This window comes from Aedes aegypti, chromosome 2 (genome assembly GCF_002204515.2).
Source record: "Aedes aegypti strain LVP_AGWG chromosome 2, AaegL5.0 Primary Assembly, whole genome shotgun sequence".
Lineage (NCBI taxonomy): Eukaryota > Metazoa > Arthropoda > Insecta > Diptera > Culicidae > Aedes > Aedes aegypti.
In genome coordinates, this window is record NC_035108.1 from 59,878,089 (window position 1) to 59,894,010 (window position 15,922).

The window sequence follows — 15,922 nt, forward strand, 5'->3', positions numbered from 1 at the left end:
TTCGATTTCGATTCGATTTCGATTCGATTTCGATTCGATTTCGATTCGATTTCGATTCGATTTCGATTCGATTTCGATTCGATTTCGATTCGATTTCGATTCGATTTCGATTCGATTTCGATTCGATTTCGATTCGATTTCGATTCGATTTCGATTCGATTTCGATTCGATTTCGATTCGATTTCGATTCGATTTCGATTCGATTTCGATTCGATTTCGATTCGATTTCGATTCGATTTCGATTCGATTTCGATTCGATTTCGATTCGATTTCGATTCGATTTCGATTCGATTTCGTTAAGAAGTCAAGCAATTGACGTTTCGTTTACCTTAAATTGTAACTTCCTCAGGGTTATCAAACACTTTCCTTTAACAACAACGTTATTATTTTAAATATCGAATAGTCTGATTCTACTATATAATCTTACTTCAATATACTAAAAATATACTTCAATTTAATCTGAAAAAAAAATCATTTGCGTTGACTGATTTTACTGATGAAATTTCAATTAGACAAATAATAGTTTTAATTCACAATGGCGAAACACATTCCAAGCAACAATCCTTCCCAAGTGCAGCCATAAAATCTTCCGTAACATTCAAAGCAATTTTTCAACATTTGTTTCCACCCAAAAACCGTGACAAACACACTACACTGTGAACAGTTGGAATCTACTATTTTCATAATCCATATCAAAAAGAAAATTAAAATGAAACGGGAACCAACCAAAAGCGACAATCGATCCATCAGTCATCATCATTGTTAGTAGTAGTATGCTTTCAATATATTACAGTATAACGAAGGGGGTGGGTGGGAGTGAAATGTAACGGTCGTAATAGTATTAATAGTAGTAGGAAAGTAGGAGGAGCAAAACGTAACTAAAGCATATCGAAGTAAAAAGTTACAATTAGGAAATCTAAGTTTCGAGCAGTACACGACTTCAATTCAATGAGAGAAGATATGAACCTAACTTGAGTGTATGAGTGTGTGTTGAGCTGACATTTGATGAGTGTGTCGAAAGTGTAAGAGTGGCAAGTTTCGCTAAACTAATAGGAAACAAAAATCAAACAAAACGGGGAAAGTAGGAAATATGGTACAAAGTAAAACAAAACAGAATGGGTAAATGATTTGGTGGTAGTACTAGTGATGATAAGAGGAAATGAATATGATGAAAAAACGAGATAGAAGAGAGTATGGAAAAAAAGAAACAACAAAAAACGATGTTAAAAATATATATAAACAAAAAAAAAAGATTATATTTTTTGATTGCAAATTGTTTTTAAGCGTAATTTTCATATTTTTCATTTTTATAATATCATGGAGTAGGGAGTTTTCAGAGTTTGACCTAACCGAGACTTTTGGGGGGGTTGATTCCTGACTCGAAAAAAAATCTGAAAAACCGGAGAAAAGTTTCGAAGCCAATCCGAGCACACTCTTCCGAGAGTCGAGTTATGCTGTTGTGTGAATAATTGTGGCTGTAATTGAATTTCTCGACAATTAAAACCGGCACCGATGGCGTCTGCTGCAGAGCACAGAATGGAAATAATCAAACATCATAATTACAGAGAGAGCATATCGACGTAATATGAAACGGCAAGAAAGAATTTTAATTAATTTTGCACGTTTTGTTCGAGTTCATAATCAACACTGTTCGCTGTTGTTGAGATGTTGAACAGGAAAAAAAAGTTGTCACAAGCGGAAACGTTTGCGATTTGTACATAAATTGACTTCGAAGCTTTTTTCCAGTTTTAATGAGCTCTCTGTTGGGTTGAAAAAGATCATTATTCAAGGAGGCGGAGAAAAATACGTTTCGGCCTACTTGAAAAATGATCTTCTTGAGGCTACCTTGAATATATTTTCTTCCCAATTATCAAAAATTAGGAATGTTTGAAGTGAATTCAAAAGTTTTGAATCAACTTTTGCTCATTCAAAATAATTCCTAGCTCTATTCCCCTAACTCTCAGACGAGGAAACTGAAACAAAGTAAAAAAACGGAAACCTATCACGAAAGTAAAACGCTTCACATACCTTGCTGCCTCGCTCGTTGAAGATGATCTCCACGTCCAGAATGGTACCAAATTGCTGTCGAATGAAACAGGAAAAAGTTGAAAATTAATCTCAATTGTCGGCTTTTGGGATGGAATGGTTTTGCTGTTTATTTAGAATTTTCGTCCGTTTCCAGTTGGGTGGGGGACCTGGTGCACGGCGAAATGAGTTTTTAGTGTGGAATATCGCACTCGAAACCGCTGATCTCGAAACATCGACTTTTATGCAGGGGTCGGGGGTTGGTTAGAAATTTAATTTAAACTTGCTCCCCGAGAGGAGGCACTAATACCACATTGTATCACACATTCGAGCTGGAGCGCTTCCTGTGAATAAATTCCATTCAGCTGAGCGGGCGTTATCACTCTGCGGAACTGAAACCAGGCCGAGCATTAGGGGGGATTGAGTATGATTTGTGCCGCCGACTGATGAGAAGATGGCAGTGAGTTGTTTAAATACCGTCGTTGGGGGTGACAATGGGTCAAAAAAGGATATGTGCGATTTATTTTTTGAATAACTATCGCAATTTAACTCCAATAAACTTCAAATTTGGTGTGCATGTACTTTGATGGTACATTTACAACTGTTCAAAAAATTAAAGACAAATATTTATTCACAGCGGCACCACAAGTGAATGAAAAATGACCCAATCTCACCCCATAGAGGGGGTGACATTGGGTCACTGTAATTGAAATAACTTGTTTTTGAGAAAATGATTTCAAAACCATTCACAACTGAAACATATTGACAAAAAACGATGCAAACAAGACAAAAAGATATCTAAGATGTTTCACAAGTATGAAAAACCCACTTAAAAGAAAGATTATACTGAAAATTGAAGAGCTATGAGAAAAAATATGTAAACCCAACATTTATCGTCAAGTTTACATAAATTTTCTTGGTTTTTCCCTCAAATTGTCTTCAAAGTCTCATCCCCATTGCTATAAAGCCCATTCAGTTTCCCCAAAGGTGTACTGAAACAGTGATCATTTTATACCTTCGCAAATAGTTAAATTTTGGTGCGACATTCCACGATCAATAAATTTCAGGCAGAAGTTGACGCCATAATTCCAGTGTTTCAGCGATCCAACTTATTTGTACTTCCGTGAGATGTTTCTATAATATGAAAACACTGATAAATAATCAAATTTAGAAAAAAAACACCCTTTTGATAAAAATTAACGTTGTTGCTGCGCACGAAACACAATTGCTGGTTTGAGAAGTTGTCAAAATGCGCTGTATTGTTATTCAATGCACGGAATACTCAAGTAGACTTTGTTTGATGTTTCAGAGATGCTGTATTTAGAAAGAATAAACACATCTTAATGAAAAAAGAGAACACCCGGCACCGTAAAATGTCAAAAAAGTGGACTTGGAATTTCATTCACTATCGTTCTTTTTTTTTTTTTTTTTCTTTATTAGTATCATTCCAAACATTACATTCATTTCTTATATCTAGGTGTTCTGTGTTATTTGACAACACTATCATCCTAATTTGGTAAAACAAATTTAAGATTTAATTAACATTTTGTTAACAACATATTACATTTCATTTGCCGTAGCAGTTCAGTTTTTTTTACAGGTGAGTTGATTTCACCTGCTTATAAGAGAAAAAAAAAGTTTTTAATATACTTAACCTAACTTAACCTAAACATATAACGCATTAATCGTGGCAATAGAGGATTGTAACGATTTTTGCCTGAAATTATTAATGATTGTATTTGACATTTGTTCCAATGTTTCAACATTGGATATTCTATGTAACTCATTGGTACTATACCAGGGAGGAAGCCTCAGAATCATTTTCAAAATTTTATTTTGAATTCTCTGCAGAGCTTTTTTCCTGGTATTACAACAGCTAGTCCATATTGGTACAGCATACAACATGGCTGGCCTGAAAATTTGTTTGAATATCAAAAGCTTGTTCTTAAGACAAAGTTTTGATTTTCTATTAATAAGGGGATAGAGACATTTTACATATTTATTACATTTGGCTTGAATGCCCTCAATGTGATTTTTGAAAGTTAAATTCTTATCTAGCATGAGCCCTAGATACTTAACTTCATCTGACCAATTTATTGGAACCCCTCTCATCGTGACAACATGTCTACTTGAAGGTTTCAAATAAAGAGCTTTTGGTTTATGTGGGAATATTATTAGTTGAGTTTTGGAAGCATTAGGAGAAATCTTCCATTTTTGCAAGTATGAAGAAAAAATATCCAAACTTTTTTGCAATCGACTACAGATGACACGCAGGCTTCGTCATTTGGCGGAGAGGCCTGTGTCATCCGCAAATAAAGATTTTTGACATCCCTGAGGTAACTCAGGTAAGTCAGATGTGAAAATATTGTATAATATTGGTCCCAAAATGCTGCCTTGAGGAACACCAGCTCTTACAGGAAGTCTTTCAGATCTGGAGTTTTGATAATTAACCTGAAGTGTACGATTTGACAGATAACTTTGAATTATTCTAACAATGTATGTTGGAAAATTAAAGTTTTTTAATTTTACAATCAAACCTTCATGCCAAACACTGTCGAATGCTTTTTCTATGTCTAGAAGAGCAAGACCAGTAGAGTAGCCTTCAGATTTGTTGGAACGGATTAAATTTGTTACACGTAAAAGTTGATGAGTGGTCGAATGTCCATGGCGGAATCCGAACTGTTCATTGGCAAAAATTGAATTTTCGTTGATGTGGGCCATCATTCTGTTCAAAATAACCTTTTCAAAAAGTTTACTGATGGAGGAAAGCAAACTGATTGGACGATAGCTAGAAGCTTCTGCAGGATTTTTGTCTGGTTTTAAAATTGGAACAACCTTAGCATTTTTCCATTTGTCAGGAAAATATGCTAATTGAAAACATTTGTTAAATATATCAACTAAAAATGATAAGCTACTTTCTGGAAGTTTCTTGATGAGGATGTAGAAAATTCCATCATCGCCAGGAGCTTTCATGTTTTTGAATTTTTTAACAATAGTTCTCACTTCTTCCAAATCAGTCTCCCAGGCATTTTCGAAAACGTTCTCTTGATTGAGAATATTTTCGAACTCCTGAGTAACTTCATTTTCAATTGGACTAGTAAGTCCTAAATTAAAATTGTGCGCACTTTCAAACTGCATAGCAAGTTTTTGAGCTTTTTCGCAATTAGTTAGTAATAATTTGTTTTCCTCTCTCAATGCCGGTATTGGCTTCTGAGGTTTTTTCAAGATTTTCGATAATTTCCAAAAGGGCTTAGAGCCAGGGTCCAATTGAGAAATTTTATTTTCAAAATTTTTGTTTCTTAATTGAGCAAAACGTTTCTTGATTTCTTTCTGCAAATCCTGCCATATAATTTTCATAACAGGATCGCGAGTGCGTTGAAATTGCCTTCTCCTCACGTTTTTAAGACGGATCAAGAGTTTAAGATCATCGTCTATAATCACGGATTCAAATTTGACTTCACATTTTGGAATTGCAATGCTTGGCTTCAACAATGGAATTTGTTAAAGTTTCAAGAGCAATATCAAGTTTAGTTTCTAAAGAAATGTTAACATCAAGATTGGAGTCAACATACGTTTTATATATATTCCAGTCGGCTCGTAAATAATTGAAAGTGGAGCTGATAGGATTGAGAATCGCTTCTTGGGATATTTGAAATGTAACAGGGACATGATCAGAATCAAAATCAGCATGAGTAATCATTTGGCTACAAAGATGACTAGAGTCGGTTAAGACCAAATCAATCGTAGATGGATTTCTAGAAGAGGAAAAACATGTGGGGCTATCAGGGTATTGAATTGAGAAATATCCTGAAGAGCACTCATCAAATAAAATTCTGCCGTTGGAATTACTTTGAGAATTATTCCATGACCGATGTTTGGCATTAAAGTCACCAATGACAAAAAATTTTGACTTATTGCGAGTCAATTTACGCAAGTCAGTTTGGAGCAAATTAACTTGCTGCCCAGAGCATTGAAAAGGCAAATAGGCAGCTATGAAAGTATATTTACCAAACTGTGTTTCAACAGAAACACCTAAAGTTTCAAAAACTTTAGTTTCAAATGATGAAAACAGTTGATGTTTTATACGCCTATGAATGATGATTGCAACTCCCCCACATGCCCCATCAAGTCGATCATTACGATAAACAAAAAAGTTAGGATCTCTTTTGAGTTTAGATCCAGGTTTTAAATACGTTTCGGTAATAACTACTATATGCACGTTATTAACCGTAAGAAAATTAAACAGCTCGTCCTCTTTACCTTTCAGAGAACGAGCATTCCAATTTAAAATATTTAAATTATTATTTGGATCCATTAGAAAAACGTAATCCAATAACAATTTGATTTGTAAATTTTACACCTACTTGGACTGCTTCAGTCATAGTGGTGGCTTTGAACATTGCATCAATCATTAGATTCAATTGTTCAGTTAGAAAATTAAAATCAGAGGCAAACATGTCATGTGATTTCCCATTGGAATTTCCGGTAGACGAAGAAGCGGAATTACCTGTGGCGGTAGGGTTTTTTCCATTTGATTTGAAACAAGTAGAATGGGTACCCATGGATCGAACAGGGGAGAAGTTCGAATTTCCTGCTACGATATCGGCAAAGGATTTACCGTGGGTAGATACATTCGAAATAGAAAGATGCGAACGGCTACCCGTCGGAATAAAATTAGTTTGTGAATGAGCATGATTATGATCTTCCTGATGGGTATGATTCATGATCAAGCGATCGTTAACTGAAAAATGAGCATTGTTCGATACTCTACCAGGCAAATTCCGGAAACGACCGTTATCGTAACGGATATTATCTTTCATCTGCCTGGCACGAGCCTCAATGACCTTTTTGCGTGAAGGACAATTCCAAAAATTGGACTTATGGTTAGCCCCGCAATTACAACATATGAATTTGGTGGTATCTTCTTTCACTGGACAGACGTCTTTGGCGTGAGAAGAACCTCCGCAAATCATGCATTTAGCATCCATGCGACAATTTTTTGTACCATGACCCCACTTTTGGCACCGACGGCACTGAGTGGGGTTCTGGTAATTTCTTCCAGGTTTCTGGAAATGTTCCCATGTCACACGGACATCAAACAAAAGTTTTGCTTTTTCTAAAGCTTTAATATTATTTAGTTCTTTTTTGTTAAAGTGAACTAAATAAAATTCTTGAGAAAGCCCTTTCCGAACAATGCCAGATTGGGTTCTCTTTTTCATAATGATTACTTGGACTGGGGAAAATCCAAGTAAATCATTTATTCCATTTTTGATCTCTTCAGGTGATTTATAGTCACTTGAGAGACCTTTCAAGACAACTTTGAACAAACGTTCAGTTTTGTCGTCATAAGTAAAAAATTTGTGCTTCTTCTCTTCAAGATGTTTGAGAAGAAGCTCACGATCTTTAAGAGTTTCCGGCAAAACGCGACAGTCTCCTTTCTTTGCGATTTGGAAGGAAACCTTGATTCCCCTAATGGAGTTCAAGATCTCCTGCCTAAATCCCGCAAATTCGGAATAACTGACCACGATAGGCGGCACTCTTTGCTTCCTCACTTGAATCAAAGAGCCTGTGCTAGAGGCTGCTTCGATTTGGTGTTCGGAAAATTTGTCTAGAGCATCGAACTGATTGCTCATTTCGATACAATTATTCATTTCACCCTTGGAAGAAAGTTCGCATTCCGGGGAAACGTCCTTTCTTCCATTCTTGCCACGTGTAGTGACAGTTTTAAAACCCACTTTTTTGGAAGGAAGTAGTGAATTCAGAGATTCACCCTTCCTTTTGTTAGTTGTTGATACCATGTTTAATTAATAAACGAAAGAAGACGTGACCTTCGAGAGGTTTTTTTCCCAAGACGGTGTCCAAGAAGGATTACCACCGCTAGCTTTCGCCAACGGGTCCAACGAAAAATCGAAGGCACGGGTCCAAACGAGGATCGTAAAGGGATCAATAGTAGAAAAAATAGTACTGAAAAGTACTGTTTTAGTAGCACTGAAAAGTACCGTTTTTTAATTTTAGCACTGAAAAGTACTGTTTTTGTAGCACTGAAAAGTACTGTTTTATTGCTTTAGGTAGTTTTTAAGAAAACTTCCAAGAGCAGAGAGAATTCGTGTACGCACAGCACGAAGGTACGATGCGCACTGAACTATCGTTCTTGCTTGACCCAATCTCACCCCCATTTTCAATGTTTTAGACATCGTACCGAAAAAAAATGATTTTTTTGTGAGAAAATCAAACAGATTGCGGAAAATACCTGTGATGTGTATTGAAAAGACTTTCAACATTCTACTAATACAACGATAGAGGCTAGAGTACATGCGTGATACTTTGTACAAGAGAAATTTAATGTTGTAAATTTTATCTAGTTTCAACATGCAGGTTTATTGATGTAGTAAACAAAAACTACTATTTCTAAAAATGTATATTGTTATGAATTATGTACAATAATATGTTCCCTAACATATGAATTATTAATTTTAGTAATATCTGCGTTATTAGCTGAAATATTTCACAAAACATATTTTTCCGTTTTGACCCAATCTCACCCCCTAGACCCATTGTCACCCCCATCGACGGTATGGTTGAACGAGAGGATGGATTCGAAACAACTGTATAGAATAGACTCTGTAGCTTTCGAATATCAATTTGTCGATGTGGATCGGTCATGGCTCGGTAAGCACTTGGGTCAATTTCACAGAATTATATCGTCATTTGATTATCAAAGCGAATCGATAATTGCTGAAGCAAGGATAGGTAAACGGAAATGGAAAGAAAGGATGAACTGAAGCTTCACGGTTTGGAAAATATCTTGTTCCGGGTTACACTGTTTGGAAGGATTCGGTAAGAGCATTTCTGATAACAGAATTGAATCAAATGTGGTTTTAATGCTTTTAGACAGTATATTGACTTCAAACTGCTAAGGTTAGGGTTTAATCCTAACAGGATATCAAGTGAATATCAAAACTTAAATTTCAATGAAAAACCGACAGGATTTTGGAGAATATCCTGAAATATTTAGGAGATATTCTAAAGAGACCTCAAAAGAACATCTGAAAGGGTTGCCAGGAAATCCTAAGAATGTTTAACAGTATTATAAGTGAAATCCCAATAGAATATTGATTAAAATAATAACAGGATTTGGGATCTTAAAAATATCAACAAAATTTCGAAATCGAATCGAAATCAAATCGAAATTGAATCGAAATCTAAATCGAATCGGTATCGAAACGGAATCGAATCGACAGGAATTCGAGGAAAATCCTCACAGGATTTTTAGATAAATCATTACAGGATTTCGATGGAAGTACTCACAGGATTTCGAGGGAAATCCTAAATGGATTTCGAGGGAAATCCTAAAAGGATTTCGAGGGAAATCATAAAAGGATTTCGAGGGAAATCCTAACCTATTTTAAGGGAAATCCTGATAGGATTTCGAGGGAAATCTTCACCAGATTTTAAAGGACATTTTGACAGAATTTCGAGGGAAATTCTCAAAGGATTTCGAGGCAAATCCTCACAGGATTTCGAGGGAAATACTCACAGCATTTCGAGGGAAATCTTCACAGGATTTAGAGAGAAATCCTCACAAGATTTCGAAGGAAATCCTCAAAGGATTTCGAGGGAAATACTCACAGGATTTCGAAGAAAACATTCACAGGATTTCGAGGGAAATCCTAACCGGATTTTAAGGGAAATCCTGATAGGATTTCGAGGGAAATCTTCACCGGATTTTAAAGGACATCCTGACAGAATTTCTAGGGAAATCCTCAAAGGATTTCGAGGCAAATCCTCACAGGATTTCGAGGAAAATCCTCACAGGATTGCGAGGGAAATCCTAACAGGATTTCGAGGGAAATTGTCACAGGATTTCGAAGGAAATCATCACAGGATTTCGAGGGAAATCCTCACAGGTTTTCGAGGGAAATTCTCATAGGATTTCGAGGGAAACCCTCACAGGATTTCAAGGGAAATTCTCATAGAATTTCGAGGAAAATTCTCACAGGATTTCAAGGGAAATCCTCACAGGATGTCGAGGGAAATCTTCACATGATTTCGAGGGAAATCCTGACATGATTTCGAGGGAAATCCTGACAAGATTTCGAGGGAAACCCTCACAGGATTTTGAGGCAAATCCTCACAGGATTTGGAGATAAATCATCACAGCATATCGAGGGGAATCTTCTAAACATTTTGAGGGAAATCCTGACATGATTTCGAGGGAAACCCTCACAGGATTTTAAGGGAAACCCTCACAGGATTTTGAGGTAAGCCTCATAGGATTTCGAGGGAAATCTCCACAAGATTTCGAGAAATATCTTCAAAGGATTTCGAGAAAAATCCTCACAGGATTTCGAGGAAAAGTCTCACAGGATTACGAGAGAAATCCTCACAGGATTTCAAGGCAAATCCTCACATGATTTCGAGGGAAATTCTCACAGGATTTGGAGATAAATCCTCACAGCATATCGAGGAAAATCCTTACAGGATTTAGAGGGAAATCTTCAAATTATTTTGAGGGAAAACCTCACAAGATTTCGAGGAAAACCCTCAAAGGACTTCGAGGAAAATTTTCAAAAAATTTCGAGGAAAATCCTCACAGGATTTCTAGGGAAATGCTCACATGATTTTGAGGGAAACCTTCACAGGATTTTATTTATTTATTTATTTGTCGTCAATGAATAGTAGACCGTTTCATTACACACTAATTTTACATGTTTTTCTTATTTCTAACAGGAATTATAAAGGAACATTTTATGCTGCAATGTTTTATAATTTTTTTTTTTTTTGAGGTAATCCTCATAGAATTTCGAGGGATATCCTTACAAGATTTCGAGAAAAATCATCAAAGGATTTCGAGGCAAATCCTCACAGGATTTCGAGAGAGATCCTTACAGGATTTCAAGGCAAATCCTCACAGGTTTTCGAGGGAAATTCTCACAGGATTTCGAGGGAAATACTCACTTGATTTCGAAGGAAATCCTCACAGGATTTCTAACGAAATCCTAACAAAATTTCAAGTGAAATCTCGACCGGATTCCGATGGAAAAATGTCAGACGAAATTATTACAGGATTACAAGTGAGATTTCAACGAGATGCCGAATTCCGTGAATTAGTAAATATTCAATATTTAAACTTGGTTTAATTTCAAACTTCTAGTCGTACTCACCCCAAACATGGACCGCAGGTCCGGGTCCCGAAATCGGAACGGAATATTCGACACGTGTAGTCGCTTTGGTTGTGCTTTGGATTCGGCTAGGGCGGTGGCGGCTGCCACGGCTGCGGCCACGTTCTGCTGCTGTTGCTGGCTTTGCACCACCGAGAGCTGCTGCTGGGCCGTACTCAACGGCACAGTCCCGGTCCCGGCCGTGGTCGTGATGGTACTGCTTCCGGTGGTCATGATACAACTGCCGACGCCGAGGCCACCGCCGGGACTACTACTGCTGCTTCCTCCGCTGCTCACCAATTGTTGTGCACTGCTGGCGGCAATCAGAGCGGCGGCGGTGGCGACATCTGACGGCGAACTACAGCTGATGCTGCTACCGTTGGGACTGATGTTCGTTTGGTTGATGATGGTGTTGTTGGCACTTGAGACTTGCGTTTCTGGTTCCGTTTGCTGCAATAATTCGGTCTTCTTATCGGGGGAATTCCGGTTGGTTTGTTGTGGTGATTGTTGTGTAGATGTGTGGGTCCGTGAATGAATGTGTGTGTAATGACAGCACAACAGCAACGCAAAGGCAGCACAATTATTGAAATAATAAAATGGCGATCAGATTCAGATATTTTTGATTTGGATAGCGTGAAATGAAAAGAACAGAACGAAAAAGTTGATTAGAACATGGCGAATCAATTTTGTGATTTTGGTTGGTTGGTTGAATTGAAGCAATAAAATGGGAGGTAAACTGTTTCAAGCGGTAATGGTGCAGAAGTCATTGAACTTTTAATGAAACCCAAGCGATCCAGAGCGAAATTGAGGCTGATTTGATTTACACCTAGCCATTTTCGAGTGATTTCATGTTAAGTGCAAAAATGTATTGATTAAATAATAAAATAGGCCAAATGAAAATCCATTAGTTATTCACGATTATCCATCAAGGAAAATAAATCAGTAGGGAAAAGTATGACCTATACTTTCGAAAACCTTTTGTTCTTGATGAAGAATCGCGAATAATTAATAAAAATTGTCCTATTTTTATTTAATTATAAATTTTTGCATTGAATAAAATAAAGACACGACACGTTAATGCTTCCACTGGACTATTTGCCCTTTGAAAGAAACACCACACTAGACAACGGACTAGCATGCCACGTCCAGTGTACAGTCGAAATACATTCCTGACGAAATTTTTTCCGGACTGAAGCGGGAATCGAACCCACACCCCATGACTCGATGTGGCTAAATGCTTGGTAATACTAACCGCACGGTCACGAAGACCACGAATTTGATACAACTAATTCAAAAAGGACAAAAATTAAATAATATTAAAAGGTTTTTGTGTGATTCAAAATTTGGGTTTTGGTTATAACAAAAATTAAATATATTTTTTCAGTGTAGGATGATTCACGGATTTGACACCATTCGACTATTATCGGCAACCAAATTTCAAACGCCAAATACACAGTGTTTTCCTATTAAAAAAGCCAATGAAGACATTCAGACGATTGTTTGTTCTTCCCGCTTCACGATTTTCGAGACTGGACAAACAATTTCGCCAAGGATGTCTTCAATTCAAATGAATACAGCTCAGAATGCGGCTGATTTTGGAGCTGCCGAATAGATTTGCCTGCAGTTTTCATGGGAAAGCTGCCGACAATAGTCACACTGACAAGAGAAGTTTGAAGCGTTGTAAAAACGTTTCCAAAAAGCTATTAACAATTCTGACGGTGTGAATCGATAAAAGATTGAGCAGCGCATACATGTAAACAGACAAACAAGTAATTTGTCTGCTGATGTCCGAGAAAATAACAAACGAAACAGGGCATCGGCTCAGACTGTAAAGAATACATTAATTCCCCTATAGTTTTTTGTTGACGTCTAAACGGTTTACTACAATTTCTCCATAGAACATTTTTCTATAAAATCATAAGTTTCGTTAACAGAATTTCAAAACTGCAAATCACACAGCGTAACAAAAATGACATTTTTGCGTGTCTCAAGAATTAAATTATGTGTCTCTAGTAGATTTGGGATCGCTGAATCTGATGCCGTTCTCAGAAATGTCCCTGCACGTCACAATTTTTAGCTACAGGTCGCGAAAGTTGTATAAAACCCTGATTTAATTGATATTTACATGAGATTTAAGGTATGATTTATCAAACTTTTGTGTGATCTTTTCCAACAAGCATGCAAAATAGGACTTCAACTTTTATTTCAAATATAATTTGGTTGAAATGGCACGATAAAATTAAGATTAACTCGATTTTTCCAACATGCTTGCAGTCTCCATACAACTTTCTTCGTTTCTCTTATATGGTAAAATACAATACTTTTCTAAAACACCAAAAAATAATTTTTGAGCAGACGGGGTTGGTGGTCTGATGGCTACCGCTTCTGCTTCATAAGCAGAAGGTCATGGGTTCAATCCCAGGCCCGTCCCTTTCCTCGTACTTTGTAGTTGTATATCTCTCACTTGCTTCTATCTTCCATTCTAAATATATCACACTCAAACTATTCGTTCATAGCAAATGCTAGAACCAGAGACGGACAAGAAACCGTTTCCCTAACGCTTCCATTCTTCCACGCGCATGCCTTTCCTTACGCCTGATTCATAGGCAGTCTGCTAACCACAAAAGCAAACCTCTCTGCCATGCCTTTCCCCCAATCCATACACTCCCGCATGAACTGGCGTAGATGCAGTGGTATATACGGTCTACGTGGGAGCCAGTTAATGCATCATCAATTCCTCCCCCTTCCCCACATTGGTCTGCATTCTGACGTGGCAGGCACCATTGTCGCTAAAAATAGAAGATCATCAGCACTTATACACTGAGGATGCCTGTTAGTCCCAAGCAGTCATTCGGTTGGTTCCTTGTGTAAGTGCAGCTGATATGGCGATACTGGAGTAGCATCCACGGGCGGCCAATCAAGCTCAAGCTCAAGCTCAAGCTCAAAAAATAATTTTTGAGCATCTATAGTATTACAAACCTTGTTGATAAGCATTGAACTGTGTGGCAAATTAAGCAAATACATTGCCTTACAAGCTGAAAAACTTGCATGCAAGTTGGCTGATATAGATTAATTTTGCATTTTCAACAGGCAATATCTCAAAAACTAGACGTGCTATGATATTTTTGAAAACGCCAATTTATTCAGCAACCCCTAATTAAGTAAATAGTGGTATTTTGATGCTTGAGACAAAAACTTGTTCCGCAGTGTAATCACTTTTTTGGCCCTCTGCTTCAAACGGCCAAACTGTCATTGGCCTTAGCATGGTGAGAGGCTACTGACTCTCTCTTGGTCAATCGGTGAAAAACAAAACGAGCCTAGCCTTAGGCCAATGCACGCTAACAAAATTCAAGTTGGCTCATAGAAAAAGCCAATGCCTGGTTGAAAATCAAAAATTGGTCAAGCATTAAAACTCAATTTTTTTCCATATTTTTGGCAGTTTACAGAATAAAATAGATTAATAACGTGTAGTAATAGTAAATCGTCATTCAACGAGCATTGATTTGATTGATTTGAATACCGAGAAATTGAAATTAAAAATGTGGTTGACAATATTCACATATAATTTTCTCATATCCAACGATCTGAGGGTTGGCCCTTTTGAATTGTTACGTGAGCCATCAACAGTTTCTGCTGAAAATTTTCAAGGAAGTCCTAATTCTTTCATTGATTTCTTTATAACTTCCTTCAAGATTCCCGTTTAGTCCATCTTTAAGAGTTCAACCAATACTTTCTTCAGAGATGCCTCCACAGATTTTCAGGATTTCTATGGGATTTCAACTAAAACGTTGTCTAAAAATACCATCAGGAATTACTACTTGGATTCATTCAGATATTTCTTCAGAAATTCTTGGAGGCATTCCCCAAAGGAAGTCTGCAAAGAATTTTCCCAGGCATTCTTCCAGCGATGTTTCCATGGAAATGTCAAGGGAATTTTGGATATGATTAAATTTTTTCTCGATATCGAATTCGAGAACCATAGAAAATGTTAGTTTTCATGGATGTTGTTCTTACGTAACACTTGATGAAGCTTCAAGGATTTATGAAATAACTCTGGACTTTTGAGAAAGTATGATGGTTTGCTAGAAAAATGCTAAGAAATAAATAAACAATCCAATCTGTGGATAATATCCTGCTCTATTTTCGAAAAGAGTTCCTTGAAAAACCCTCCGATGTTTTGCATAGAATTCCTCGAGTAGAAATTGTCGGAGGAATTACTGGAAAAACTGCCGTGGTAGTAGTATTGACAAGTGTAGAACCTTGAATAAAAACTGCATAGAGATTTGGCTTCAGAAATTACTCGAGAAATTTCAAACAAGGAGTAATCTACGTACGAAATGCTGAAGAAATTAATAGGAGATTCCTGGAAAAGATCTCATCAGATTGTATAATTATTTTTCTCAGCAATTGCTTTCAGTGACCGTGTATGAATAATTGAAGTTATCCAAATGAAAATTCAGAAAAATCTCAAAATCTACGTAAGAATTGTGGAAGGGTATCTTGAAAAAATCCCAAACGAATTTATCAAAAAAGTCTAGAACGAACCTTCGTGGATTTTCTTGGAAGAGCTCTTGTAGGAGTCTTTGAAAGATGTCGTAGAGTAACAACAGGAGTAATCGGTGAAAAAATTAGTGGAACAATACCTAGAGCAAATCCAGGTATGGTCTTAGGGAAAAAAAACCAGAGTAGTGCCTGTGGAAATTACTGGAGGTAAGAGCGTCGGAATGCTCAAGGAT

At 37.0% G+C, this 15,922-nt stretch overlaps 1 protein-coding gene across 1 annotated transcript in view; it reads right to left on the reverse strand.

Moving 5' to 3' along the window:
• Nucleotides 1–15,922, reverse strand: part of LOC5568122 (mucin-5AC) — a gene marked incomplete in the record, with an annotated part of 650,382 nt that overhangs the window by 160,483 nt on the left and 473,977 nt on the right. Inside the window, 2 exon segments of the mRNA XM_021840965.1 lie at nt 2,029–2,082; nt 11,190–11,636. Of these exon segments, the coding sequence (XP_021696657.1) occupies nt 2,029–2,082; nt 11,190–11,636 (501 nt within the window).